This window comes from Gadus macrocephalus, chromosome 14 (assembly GCF_031168955.1).
Source record: "Gadus macrocephalus chromosome 14, ASM3116895v1".
Lineage (NCBI taxonomy): Eukaryota > Metazoa > Chordata > Actinopteri > Gadiformes > Gadidae > Gadus > Gadus macrocephalus.
Window position 1 is genome coordinate 1,542,942 of NC_082395.1, and position 14,255 is coordinate 1,557,196.

The 14,255-nt window shown below is 50.0% G+C and overlaps 1 protein-coding gene across 1 annotated transcript in view; it reads left to right on the plus strand.

Annotated features, from left to right (window-relative positions):
- The window catches only part of tcf12 (transcription factor 12), a 38,166-nt gene that overhangs the window by 655 nt on the left and 23,256 nt on the right, over positions 1-14,255 (plus strand). Inside the window, exons 2-4 of the mRNA XM_060071251.1 lie at positions 6,638-6,699; positions 7,875-7,986; positions 8,609-8,661. Coding sequence (XP_059927234.1) covers positions 6,638-6,699; positions 7,875-7,986; positions 8,609-8,661 — 227 coding nt within the window. The remainder of the gene's footprint in view (positions 1-6,637; positions 6,700-7,874; positions 7,987-8,608; positions 8,662-14,255) is intronic.

A 14,255-nucleotide genomic window follows, 5' to 3' on the forward strand; every position in this document is an offset into this window, starting at 1 on the left:
TATAAAACCACAGAGTGTGGAGGCTGGAGACGGACAGACTTGAAGCCAGAGCAGTCCCTCAGTCAGGGTTCTCATGCTTAACCCCAAACAGAGTAGATTTAGTCTATCAATAAATAGTCGCCTTTTAACAGCGGGTGATTCATTGCCATGCTAAAATAAAATGCTCTGAAATGTCAGAAAGATGCATTTCCAATTCGATAAAGCATACGATTCAGCAATAAAGATCTATCAGAACGAAGGGAGGTTTTCCTTTCTTTGTGTGTGAAGTTCTTTCATTACTTTGCAGACGTGTTCCCGATGTCCTGATCAGCCAACGGAGAGCTCGCTGATACTGAGGTGATAGTTTGTAGTCGTGGCGTTTATGGAAATCAAGTGAATGTTCTGAAGAATACAGCTTCTGCCCGAATGGTTTCAAGGACATATGATAAGATAAGCACTGCGGGCTTTGTTACAACGATCTCAGTTCACAGCCTATAGTGTTATCCTAGTATTTCCCATATCTGTAATATGTTAGTCTGTTCAAACGGAGCATCTCCACGATGCACTTCTAGTCCTCTGCACGAGAAAATAATCCATATTTGCTCCCGCCTATTTGTTTCCCGTTTCCCCCCTAAGCCTGACTATGGATTACAGTGCCCCCCTCCCATGGGGTCCCTGGCGTGTTTTAAGTAGTGCGGTTGCGCTGTGCTAATGCCCAGTCCCCCGGGAGGGGGGGGGGCCGGGGCCAGGTGCTGCTCAGGTGTGACGAGGGTCTCCCTGCAGTGGGGTTCACAGGGGCTGCCAAAGCTGCTCCCACTTTATTCATCCACATCCTCCCAGACACACACACACACACACACACACACACACACACACACACACACACACACACACACACACACACACACACACACACACACACACACACACACACACACAGACAGACAGAAACACACGCACACTCTCAGACACACACACACACACACACACAGACACACACACACACACACAGACAGACAGAAACACACGCACACTCAGACACACACACACACACAGACACACAGACAGACAGACAGACAGACAGAAACACACGCACACTCTCAGACACACACACGCACACTCAGACACACACACACTCAGACACACCGACACACACACAGACACACACACACACACATACACACACACACAGACACAAACACACACTCAGACACACAGACACACACAGACACACACACACACAGACACTCGTACGTGAAGACATACCACCGCACACAAGTGCCTTGGCCGGTGTCCCCAGGTGACAGCAGGATGCGGTATCAGCTGACTTATGTTAATCAATCGTTAGCGGGGGGTCACCTGATCATTGGTTTCATAAACGGTGGTGATCTGTAAGTCAGGAGGAGGCGTCGCGGCAGTCTGACAGAGTGGGGCGTGGTCTCGTGGACGGCGCCGGTCATTATGCGGAGCTGCAGGGTGCGCTTATCGGCCACTGTGCTCATGGGAGCGTGAAGTCGAGCTGAAAGGCTACAAATCCCTTTTCTCCACCCCCCTCACACCCAGCACGGCTCCCCATTCCTGGGGCTCCCCACCTCCGTTATTGCCACTGCCTTACCCAGACTCCCAGTATGCTACTGGTGAGGGGGGGGGGGGGTCTTTAAGAAGCAGAAGAGAGCAGGGGATTGGCTAAGGTGCGGTGACATCACAAAGAGACTTATTTTTAATGGAGGAGTTTGAGTGACCATCTGGTCGGCCTTTGAGCCAAGAAGTCCAAAGAAGTACTCTTGGCTCCTGGAAGCAACTGAAGTGAGACATTCATTTGAATATGTTAGAATTTCAGACCGTGGAGACCCTCATTAGCCTCAACACTGAACCACGGTGACCGCTTTAGTTGATTGATTGCATGAATCTTTGATTGCTGATGAAGTATCAAGTTAATAGCCTGGCTCGTTAACTGCATAATCGCCTGAAGATGACATCATAGCACACATTTATAGTAGATTGATCGGTTTTCTACGTTCAGATTACTTTTAAAAGCCTATTTTTGCATGTCAGATTTATTCTTTAATTATGCATTTGCATTTTAGTTGGCTGATCTATCCATTCAAGAACATTGAATAACATACATTTGTTTAATTTGACTGCATTTTATTATCAAGCAGTTCATGCAAGGACTTCCGTCTTGAATTGATTAAGCTTGTTTAATGTATGCTGTCTCTTGTTACGTCTGTTTACTGCGGTTGGTTGCCCTTCTGAACCCAGCAGCTGAACTGGGCTGGACTGGGACCAGTTCCCCTGAACCCTCGCGGCGGACAAATTCTGGATGAACCCACAGATGACTGAGTGATGCAGGGAAACTGATTTCATCCATTCATTCACTGAAAAGATACGGACATAGTGTCGGTGACGTCACCGCTGGTCTACACACGGTGTCGGTGAGGTCACCGCTGGTCTACACACGTGTCGGTGACGTCACCGCTGGTTTACACACGTGTCGGTGACGTCACCGCTGGTCTACACACGGTGTCGGTGAGGTCACCGCTGGTCTACACACGTGTCGTCGGTGACGTCGCCGCTGGTTTACACACAGCCGTTTGAGGCTGTAGGTTGGCCTTCCACAGCCCCTCACCATTGCACCATCGCCAGTCGCAGTACAATGATCCCAGTACAGTGGTCCCGGTACAGCAGTCCCAGTAGTCCCAGTAAAGATGTCCCAGTAGAGTGGTCCCAGTACAGTGGTCAGAGGTGCCAGTACTCCCAGGACAGCGCTCCACTCTACATGGCGGGGGGGGGGGGGGGGGGGATGCTACGTTTGTGATTATGAAGTCGTCAGCCATGAACCAGTGAGTCTGGAGACGGTGGTCTCTCTCAGGTCCTCGGGGGCCCATTGATTGGTGGCCGTGTGTGTGTGCCTGATGGACTGTGAAATGGTGTGTTTGCGGGCGGCTGTGTCCCACCTGCGTCCCCTCGGTGATGGATTGGACCGGTCATGGGACTGCTCCCATCTGCTCGGCAGTAGCGCAGTAATGCTTTCCTCTGGACGTGTAAACAGCGACAGTGGAAGAAGAGTTAGGCAAAGAAAGGTCAGGGCCGAGTTACAAGACGTTCCCGCCTCGTCCACTTCCCCCTTCAACCCCGGAGGAATGTTGACCACGACCTGATTCCCGGTTCACCACGAGGTCAGAAATGAACCCGTACAAGGAGACATTTACATCTACATTTAGGGCATTTAGCAGACCCTTTTATCCAAAGCGACTTACAATAAGCAAACAACAATGTATCTCTGTCGATACAGTAAGTGCCAAGCACTAACTATCGCTAGGTTGACCCATTCCCCGTACACAACAAAGATAGCATTTCAGCCATCCTAGTCTAATCTCCCCTGTTTGGTTCACCTCATACCGGTCCCTCTCTCTCGTCTCTTTCTCCTGTCTAATGACTGCTCCATCGTGGGGAATTAGTTGACGCCTTCATCACTGCCTAATGTACCGGCCGGGGGAAACAAAGGATGAGATCAAAATGCAAATAGGAGCTCATTACCATTTGTGTATAGAGTGAATAATCGTCCGTGCTGACACGGCAGTAACCAGTGTTCAGGGTCCGAGGGTGGAGTGTGGAAGAGGCGTGTTTCCAGGCTGTGTCGTTGTGTGTCCACCTGTCTCTCTGAGCCCGCCGGGTCTGTCTGTCCGTCCCATGTTGGCAGGGGTTTCCCTGCACAGTTAGTTTGGCGCGTTCTCCGCGGTCCATGAGGACCACCCCTGATCCAACGCCCCCACTCAGTCTTTATACACCTGGCGGACGCATCAAAGGGCTTCACAAGCACGAAGAGCACACACACTTGAGGGAAGCATCTAAAGGAGTAGTGGTTTGGAGCCAAGGAATAGAGTGAGTGGGAGTGTATGTCTCTGCTAGACAGCAAAATTGTGTTGACGACACACGTCAACAGTTTACTTCTAAAGAAAGTCGTTTACAATAGTCTGTTTTTGGAAGCTTAACAAATGACTCATATTTACGCTACATGCACGGAGATAATTTCTGTTTTTTAATAAAGTTAATAAACCACATGACCACATTTGTACCCATGCACACAGGCACAAACCTAGCAGACGTCTATGGTCTTTCGCCTTTATCCCTATTCTCTAGTTCTCCATCACCAGCTTGTTGACCACTAATTGGCTCTTTTTGTGGCGCTGGCTCTGACTGATTCCCTGGAGACACTTGGGTCACTACCCTTCACATTTGTACCACCATAGAACCACCACACATAGCTGAGACATCACTATCAATTCAAGACATGCATGGCATCTATATGGCATATGCATATGCCATACACAGGCCATACAGTATATATTTGGCTGGGGAAACAGACTGAAACGATTGTCACAGACAGCCCCTTTTGTTTAGTGCAGCCTTCGGTTCATCAGGACACCTTCAGAAGGTTCACTGTGCTGCACCAGACTAAGGCGGCCTTTGGTAACAACAAGAAAAGCTTTACAGCTCAAAGAATAGTGACCTGCTCATCCCCCAGGGAGTATCCGTCCCCAGGGGGTACCGCCTCCTCCGGTGGGCCTTTGAGCGTTTGGACCTGAGGCTTGTGGGATTGGTTCGGTGGTCTTCAGGCTCCATGGGTCGTGGGGGACTCGTGGATCAGCTGAGCCTCCCGGGTTTGAGCAGCGTGTGAAGCACCACTCTGCCGTGGTGGGATGTGAATCAACAGGTGACACAGTGAGTGGGAGGAAACATGCTGATGATTCATGTTGACTCAGTCTCGACCAGACCTTTCAGTTATGAGGTCCTGTGAGAAGATACGATTTACGCTGAACCGACCTACGGTAATTACATTTAGCTAGGATGATGTGCGTAACATTTCAACCAAATGGTGCAAACGCTGACTGCAATATATAAATAAATGTGTACGCTTGCCATTGCGCCACCTGTTGGCCAATGACAACATGGTTTCATGTAATGTTACATTCTAATGTGCAATTCAAATGATAAGGAGTTATGGCTGATTTGGTTTAGGACCACCTCCTTAAACAAATAAGTGTTTTAGAGGTTAGTACACTAAATCCTAAATGGTGAAGAAATCTGTTTAGCCGTAAATGGGTGCAGTTTATATCCAGTTTGTCTTGAACCAAGACATTCACGGAATTTTGACAAACTGACACGGTTCAGCATTAGCTGAAGCGCCAACTTGCTAAATATAGCGCCACTTTCTGCATTTCACAGTGCATATATTTGCATGTGCAAAGTTACATTGCTCTAGCCATCAATTCCCAACTCTCGGGATGTTGAGACAACGAGGCTGGAGTAGAACCATCACAAACCAGCAGGACAACGTAAGGTTACTTCGTTTCAGAACCCCCAAATAAAATGAATCAGTAAATCTATCTCTGGAATATATCATGCATACTAATCTGGAATTGTATCAGTAGATCATTGTTAGGAACCGCCCAATACTGTTCCCTGTTTCCATGAGTTCCGGGGCGGATTGTTGCATCAAAGTTCTTGTCGATGGAACACAGAACGGCCTCTCCCCTGACGAGTCTCCTGAGACTCCGGGAACAGATGCAGCCGCCTCCTCTCCTACAGGACTGCACGGATAAGCACTTGTGAATTCTGTGAGACGAGGCCGGGTTCACCCGTGCACGTGGAAGCGACGCTCAGATCAGTCATTGTGCGACAAAATTTCCAGACTGTGCAAGTTTTTAACTCCCTAAAAATATTTACCTTTTCCCGAGAGTAAACAGAATTTAGTTGCAATGCTTGTGTCTGCGCCTCTAATGTTTTGAAGTGTGACAAAACATAATGTACGACGTTGGGAAAGTTGTTCATCATGGCGCGAGCACAGCTCTCATCTCTGGTGTTTGTTTGTTTTCCAGAGGGGTAAACTGCTGAGTGGGGATATTGTTGAGGATGATTCATGGGCTTTATTTGTCAGAGTTTTTTCATGTTTTCCCGGGTTTCTTTCGCTGCCTGAATGCCTCTTTGTGAACAAGTCCACACACGACATGTGATGGATGACCTGCACACGGATCTCTCTATTAGTGGGGAGGATTTATTCTGTTACATATCGATGTAGTCTACTGTGTATTACTGCAAATAAGTACCGTTCCTCTTGCTCTCTCCACTCCTAGCGGAACATGTTGTTTTCTAGGTGTTTTTTTTAACAGTTTTTTTTGCTGGGTGTTTCTGTTCACCTCTGGTAGCATTGCCCTTATTTCATACAGCTACACCTCAGCGATAACTTGTTTAGCTTAGTATCATTAATAAGGTTATAGAATATCTATTTTATGAGAAACAAAACACACCTATCACGGAAAATGAATGTTTATCAAATCAGAAAACAGCATTTTAACAGCAACCTAGTATAGGCCCTGTTTAAACGCGAGACATATCTAGGCTCTGCAACCGGTTTGGAATTGATATCATTTCTGTATTCAGAACCTGCTCTTTTTCCACGATGGCAGCACGCGCTCATCACCGTCTCCTCGCCGTGCGCCCAGGGGGGGCGTCCCACTTACAGGGCCTCGGATTGACACAAATGATGCATCTGAACAGAGATTCATAACGCTCGTGTAAACAAGGCCATAGCTATTGATCTGTGATGATACCTGATATCTCTGTGACCTTATGTCCTTTGTTTATGTGTCTGCAGGTAAAGCAGACAGGGCCGTAGGTCAGAGCTACAGAAGAGAGCCCGTTGGGTCCGGCTGTCAGGTGAGTGGGGGAGATTCAGCGACACACCTGAGCCGCTCAGTCAACACAGTACTGCACGAGTCCCTCATGACATCAATCGTTAGTCTCCTGATCTATGCAGAGCTCACACAGCAACACATGCCCACACTAAATAAAAGAAAGACGGGTAGAAACAGCAAAGAAAGCAACCCAAAGAGTGGGGAGTAGGAAGAGCCCGGTTTGTGAATCAAGTCTTCTCATTGTTTGGCAGATCCATGTAGCGTATGGGTTAGGGGGATTCCTAAATACCCATGACTCGTTATACCGTTTACATCATCTCATCTTATTCACAGGTGATACTCAAACTTTAATTCTCTTGTATTTGAATCGTACTGCACATTCGTAAATGTAAGTCTGACCAAACTGATAGTAGAACTTAACCCCCAGTGTAACCTGCTACAGTAGACTGCAGTGGGGCAGCGGTATTAAAAAGATACCTAATGAACACACTGTACATAAATATTACATTCATTATGTAACCCCAGTAAAATAATTGTTTCTGTCCGTGGTGCATTGTTATGAACAGAATATACTACAGAACACATGGTAACATTTATTTAATAATAATAATAATAATACATTTTATTTAACAGCGCCTTTCAGGTCACTCAAGGACACTTTACAAATTTAAAACAATTTAAAACAAGGGCAAACAAATAACAAAACCATTAAAAGTGCAAGTAAAAAAAAACATGACAACTACAGTGAAAATGCTATCCTGAAAAGGTGGGTTTTGAGAGAGGATTTGAACTGAGGGAGGGAGTCAATATTTCGGATGTGAGGTGGGAGTGAGTTCCAGAGTTTGGGAGCAGAGCGGCTGAAAGCTCTGCTCCCCATGGTGGTGAGCCGGGCAGAGGGGACAGTGAGGTGGATGGAAGAGGAGGATCTGAGGGAGCGGGTGGAGGTGGCAGTGTGAAGGAGATAGGTAGGGAGGGGGCAAGGTTGTGGATGGCTGGATTTACCCTCTCATTAAATTATCACCAGTCTAAAGGCATTCAATTCAGAAAATAAATAAATAATAATAACATTATAATTACATGTTTATATATATTGTATGTAATAATTCTTACTCGCAGTTTTATACATGATTTTGCATGATTTTCAACTTAATTCAAATATTTTACAAAGGTCTCTGTCTTTGTGTTTTCTTCTTTAAGTCAAGCCTGCGATCCAGTGTTGGAACGCGTCCTACGGGCGTGAAGTCGCCGGCTCCATTCCCCTCATTCACAGCCGCCAATCAGAGACGGCGCTCGCTTCCAGAGCCTATCGGTAATGACCTCTTCACGATCAACATACTTACTCACTAACTAACTAACTCACTTACTCACTAACTGAGTGACTTCTAAAGCGAACCGGTTATGGTCTTTGATGTTCAAGTATACCCTGTAATTCTGCTGTTATCCCAGATTGATCTTCTGAGGTTGTAGTAATTGAATCATAAGCAGGTTGTTTTATCGTAGTATCAGTAAGAACAGATGAGCCCTCCTAATGTGTGACCGCACGGTGTTACACAAAAGATCTTTGTTAATGAAAAGGTTCATTAACAATGGACTCAGAGCTCATCTCAGTGACTAAGGCTTGCATCAATGTGTGCTTAATGTTTTTTGAAAAGGAGGCAAAATACATCCATATTACTTCAAATGTTTAAAACCGCTTTTCTTATATATCCATCTTACTCAGTCATCCTCTAACAGTCAGTGTCTAACACGGAGTGTACCCTGACACACTGATTTATATTGCTTCATTTGTTCTAATATATACAGTTAAATACACCGCCTCCGTTGGTGTCCTTCATGTGTCTCATTGTATCCAGTTACATGAAGTTGTGTGTTTGTTGTTCTACTCCCTCTATTCTATCGCTGTGTGACCAGAGCTGCTTTTATCTCCACAGAGCCGCTGCAGACAAAGAAGGTTCGCAAGGTCCCGCCCGGACTGCCTTCATCTGTGAGTGGACGATCATCTGCTTCTCATATCAATAGATTCCTCCGTCCCGTCACACTCACGCAGCACAGACACACAAACACACGACACACAAACACACTGACGCTGACGCACACTGACTCCCTGTCCCACACTCGACCTGGTCCGTGTTGGGTTTGGGGTTTGGGTTTGCACGCTGGCTTCAACGTCCGCACCTATCGGAGTACGCAGCTCCCAGTGTGTTTGTTCAGAGTTAACCATTCGGCCAGCTCTATATATTTGCATACAATATAGATTTAGTGTGAGCATGTGTGCGTGATTGTGTTAAACGCTGCGCGTGTTTCAAACAGTCAGTTGTGTGTGTGACTGTGTTAAACGCTGTGTGTGTATAATACAGTCAGTTGTGTGCTTGTTTGTGTTAAACACTGTGTGTGTTTAATTCAGTCAGTTGTGTGCTTGTTTGTGTTAAACACTGTGTGTGTTTGATACAGTCAGTTGTGTGCTTGTTTGTGTTAAACACTGTGTGTGTTTAATTCAGTCAGTTGTGTGCTTGTTTGTGTTAAACACTGTGTGTGTGTTTGATGCAGTCAGTTGTGTGCTTGTTTGTGTTAAACACTGTGTGTGTTTGATACAGTCAGTTGTGTGCTTGATTGTGTTAAACACTGTGTGTGTTTAATTCAGTCAGTTGTGTGCTTGATTGTGTTAAACACTGTGTGTGTTTGATACAGTCAGTTGTGTGCTTGTTTGTGTTAAACACTGTGTGTGTTTAATTCAGTCAGTTGTGTGCTTGTTTGTGTTAAACACTGTGTGTGTGTTTGATGCAGTCAGTTGTGTGCTTGTTTGTGTTAAACACTGTGTGTGTTTGATACAGTCAGTTGTGTGCTTGATTGTGTTAAACACTGTGTGTGTTTAATTCAGTCAGTCGGGTGCTTGTTTGTGTTAAACACTGTGTTTAATGGAGTCAGTTGTGTGCGTGTGCCATACGTGTGTGTGTGTGTGTACATTGAGGTGATGGATCTCCCGCCCTGTCACTGCCCCCCCCCGCTGGGCCTCTCTGGGGAGGCGGGGGCTCAGAGCTGTCACAGTGGATCCCCTCTCCTGCTCGTTTGATGTTTAATTAGTCATTATGCTGCCCAACAGGGCGCAGACAGAGATTAATAGCAGAGTGTCTCCACGTCTACTGGACCGGTCCCTGCGGAGCGGGAGGCATCAGGATGCAGAGGAGCGGGGGGCTCAGCTTGCACCCGCTTGGACCTCGATGGGGGGGGGGGGGGGGTCTCGGGTTAATATACATAAATCACGACGTCAGATGGTCATTGTTGGATTTGCAACGGTTGTTTCTGTAAGCTCTTGCCTTCAGAATGGCGAGCGGTTCTCCTTTTGGTCCCTGTGATAAGGAGCAACACCTGAGTGGTTCTCTGTGGGACGGAGCCAGCGCCGTGGTTATGGCGAGCGGCCGGAGCTCCGCCCACAGGCGGCAGACCGGAGGACATGGAGGGCCGCAGCGTGTGCCTCTGGGTCAGTGGGTCTCCTCTGAGGCGTCCGTCTGCACGACTGTCTGTCGGCTCTGGGGCGGCTGACAGGGTGTCACTGCTTCCCCTCACATCAGTGATTATAGGAGGGGTGAGGGGGGGGGGGGGGGGGGGGGGGGGGGGGGGGAGGAGGGGGGAGGGATGGATGAGGAGGGGGGAGGAGGGATGGATGAGGAGGGGGGAGGGATGATGAGGAGGGGGAGGGATGGATGAGGAGGGGGGAGGGATGGATGCGGAGGGAGGGGGGATGGATGCGGGGGGAGGGGGGATGGATGCGGGGGGAGGGGGAGGGATGGATGAGGAGGGGGAGGGATGGATGCGGGGGGAGGGGGAGGGATGGATGCGGAGGGAGGGGGGAGGAGGGATGGATGAGGAGGGGGAGGGGGGATGGATGCGGGGGGGGATGGATGTGGGGGGAGGGGGAGGGATGGATGCGGGGGAGGGGGAGGGATGGATGCGGGGGGGGAGGGATGGATGCGGGGGGGGAGGGATGGATGAGGAGGGGGAGGGATGGATGCGGGGGGAGGGGGAGGGATGGATGAGGAGGGGGAGGGATGGATGCGGGGGGGAGGGATGGATGCGGGGGGAGGGGGAGGGATGGATGCGGGGGGAGGGGGAGGGATGGATGAGGAGGGGGGGAGGGATGGATGCGGGGGGGGAGGGATGGATGAGGAGGGGGAGGGATGGATGCGGGGGGAGGGGGAGGGATGGATGCGGGGGGGGGAGGGGAGGGATGGATGCGGGGGGAGGGGGATGGATGCGGGGGGAGGGATGGATGCGGGGGGAGGGGGATGGATGCGGGGGGAGGGATGGATGCGGGGGGAGGGGGGATGGATGCGGGGGGAGGGGGATGGATGCGAGGGGGAGGGATGGATGCGGGGGGGGAGGGGAGGGATGGATGCGGGGGGGGAGGGGAGGGATGGATGCGGGGGGAGGGATGGATGCGGGGGGGAGGGATGGATGCGTGGTTGTCAGGCGGCCGTGTCTCTTTGTTGTGTAAATGGCGTTCGGCTTTTATGTGTCACTACTTAACACACGGGCGCAGGTGTGGCTCTGAGGCTCATAACCGGCCAATCAGGGGGCGCATTGTGGCGCTCTCGGGGGGGCAGGGGGAGGAGGCTGGAGGAGATCCTAGTTCCTGGCGCCGCTACGCCCAACCCTACGCCGCTCTGAGGACAGAGCGTCAGGCTTCGGGGATTCATTACGCTTAGACGCCGATCCTATAAAATAAAGAAGACGTTGATGATGAAAGGGGAGAACGGCAGCGGCGCAGGAAGTAGAAGACGATAGAGTGTGGCTGCCGTGGGGAGCGAGCGGCTGTCTGGCGGCCGCAGGAGGTGCGAGGAGGTGGTTGAAGGGAGAGGTGGGAGGTGTTGGTGGTGGGAGGTGTCATGAACTGTGCCAGGCGCTGAGAGCTCTGCCGAGGGTCTTTGAGAGGCTGTGATTGTTCAGGTTTTTCTGGGGTTTTGCCCGAGAGTGCGCGCCGGTGGCGGTGTTTGTGCGGCGGGGAACGCGCTCGCGCGCGGCGGCGGACGCGTGCCCGTCGCGGGCGCTGGCGGCGGAGGCGCGGGGAGGAGGGTCGAGGCTGAGCAGGGCTGAGGCCTGGGAGCAGCTGGAGGAGGCTGGAGGAGGCTGGAGGCTGGGAGACGCCGCTGAAAGCGTTCTGCTGGTGTCAGCACCTCCGCCGCGCCTCAGGCCTGAAAAGCTGCTTGATTAAAAATACATTTATAACAAAATGCTTCCTATCTTTATTTCTACTGCTGAGAATATTTTGCATTCATGTTTCTCAACCTCCAATCTCCACACTTTTTTTTTCGTTCCCTAAGCTGTTCTTCCTTCTCAGTCTAAAAATACTTAAATCAGATGGGTAGTATGAGTTGCAAATGTGTGTGTGTGTGTGTGTTTGTGCGCTAAAGTGTGTGTGTGTGTGTGTGTGTGTGTGTGTGTGTGTGTGTGTGTGTGTGTGTGTGTGTGTGTGTGTGTGTGTGTGTGTGTGTGTGTGTGTGTGTGTGTGTGTGTGTGTGTGTGTGTGTCCTACATGAAGGAATCTAATCTAAATGTTTATGGAGGCACATCCTCAGTGCATGGAGCTTCTGACACTGCAGTCTCCCCATGTGAAGGCTATCTGGAGAGGCCAGCTGGTGATTGCAAACATTTAAATGTTTATAAGCCTTTTCACCTCATAGACAAACCTTTTCTAAACATACATCCACATGTATACACCACACACTCACATTCACATGTCCACACACATTCTAGCACACACCCATCCTCATGGCTTCACTCTACTTGTATATTTATCGTTGTGTACACCTCATTTTATCATGATTGTTTGTCATTTACATAATTCTGGTTTTAACTTTCATTTCTTCAGTATGCCAAAAAATGTATTTGATCTGATGTCTTGGTGGAACTCGTTCAAATACTGGCTTTCAAACGGTGGTGCTCAATGGGATAGATATCATCACACGCATCATCTAGAGTCTAATATGTGATTTGCTCTCGACCTTCCCTGATTTGTAGGCGTTCCCTGATTGAGTGGGCGTTCCCTGATTTAGTGGGCGTTCCCTGATTTAGTGGGCGTTCCCTGATTTAGTGGGCGTTCCCACATTCAGTGGGCGCTCCCTGATTTAGTGGGCGCTCCCTGACCCAGTGGGTGAACCTGAGGGACACCCTACTCGTTGGGACACCGTTGGCTATTCAGCTGATAAGAGGGGCTTGATTGACAGGCCTAATCTCTTGGATGAGTTGGATGTTGGTTCCGTGTGAAGCTCTCTGTATCAGGGTGTGGAGCTCTCTGTACCAGGGTGTGAAGCTCTCTGTACCAGGGTGTGGAGCTCTCTGTACCAGGGTGTGAAGCTCTCTGTACCAGGGTGTGAAGCTCTCTGTACCAGGGTGTGAAGCTCTCTGTACCAGGGTGTGAAGCTCTCTGTACCAGGGTGTGGAGCTCTCTGTACCAGGGTGTGGAGCTCTCTGTACCAGGGTGTGAAGCTCTCTGTACCAGGGTGTGAAGCTCTGTACCAGGGTGTGGAGCTCTCTGTACCAGGGTGCGGAGCTCTCTGTACCAGGGTGCGAAGCTCTCTGTACCAGGGTGCGAAGCTCTCTGTACCAGGGTGCGGAGCTCTCTGTACCAGGGTGCGGAGCTCTCTGTACCAGGGTGCGGAGCTCTCTGTACCAGGGTGCGAAGCTCTCTGTACCAGGGTGCGAAGCTCTCTGTACCAGGGTGCGGAGCTCTCTGTACCAGGGTGTGAAGCTCTCTGTACCAGGGTGTGTACACCGGGCAGTGCACACAGGATGTGCTCATAGAGCTTCTCGGGAGGGCCTTCCAACCCAAAGCTAGGGGCTGATAGCGGCTGATCATGGCCATTGATAAGGTGGGCTCTGATAGCAGCTGATCCATTGATAAGGTGGGCTCTGATAGCCGCTGATCGTGTCTATTGATGAGGTGGGCTCTGATAGCCGCTGATCGTGTCTATTGATGAGGTGGGCTCTGATAGCCGCTGATCGTGTCTATTGATGAGGTGGGCTCTCTGGGCGGCTGGAGGGGAACCGGTCCTGACAGGAGCAGACTGGAGGAAATCAAATTTGTTTCAGAAGCACAATAGCTCTTGTTCTCAGGATGAGGCTGGTTGTGTGTGTGTGTGTGTGTGTGTGTGTGTGTGTGTGTGTGTGTGTGTGTGTGTGTGTGTGTGTGTGTGTGTGTGTGTGTGTGTGTGTGTGTGTGTGTGTGTGTGTGTGTGTGTGTGTGTGTGTGTGTGTGTGTGTGTTAGCGTGTGTGCGTGCGTGTGGGTGTGGGACTGCACCTCAGGGATTTCCAAAGCAGCATCTCAGCGTGCCGTGGTGGATTGTGCATGACCCAAAGGATTGACATTAGCTTTGTGACAGATCCCATCAGACAACATCAGTACTGCCGCTCGCGGCTCCAAGACAGGGAGAGTCGGCCGAGGGCAGAGTCTCAGGCCCTGGGCCAGGGGGATGGCTGACGTTCAGAGGAGAGAGACTCAGACTGCTCACTGGCTCCTCGTAGCTCACGCCCTCACGCTGAGGACCTCTGCTGCTCTCTCGCTCCCCGCGTGTCATGATTAA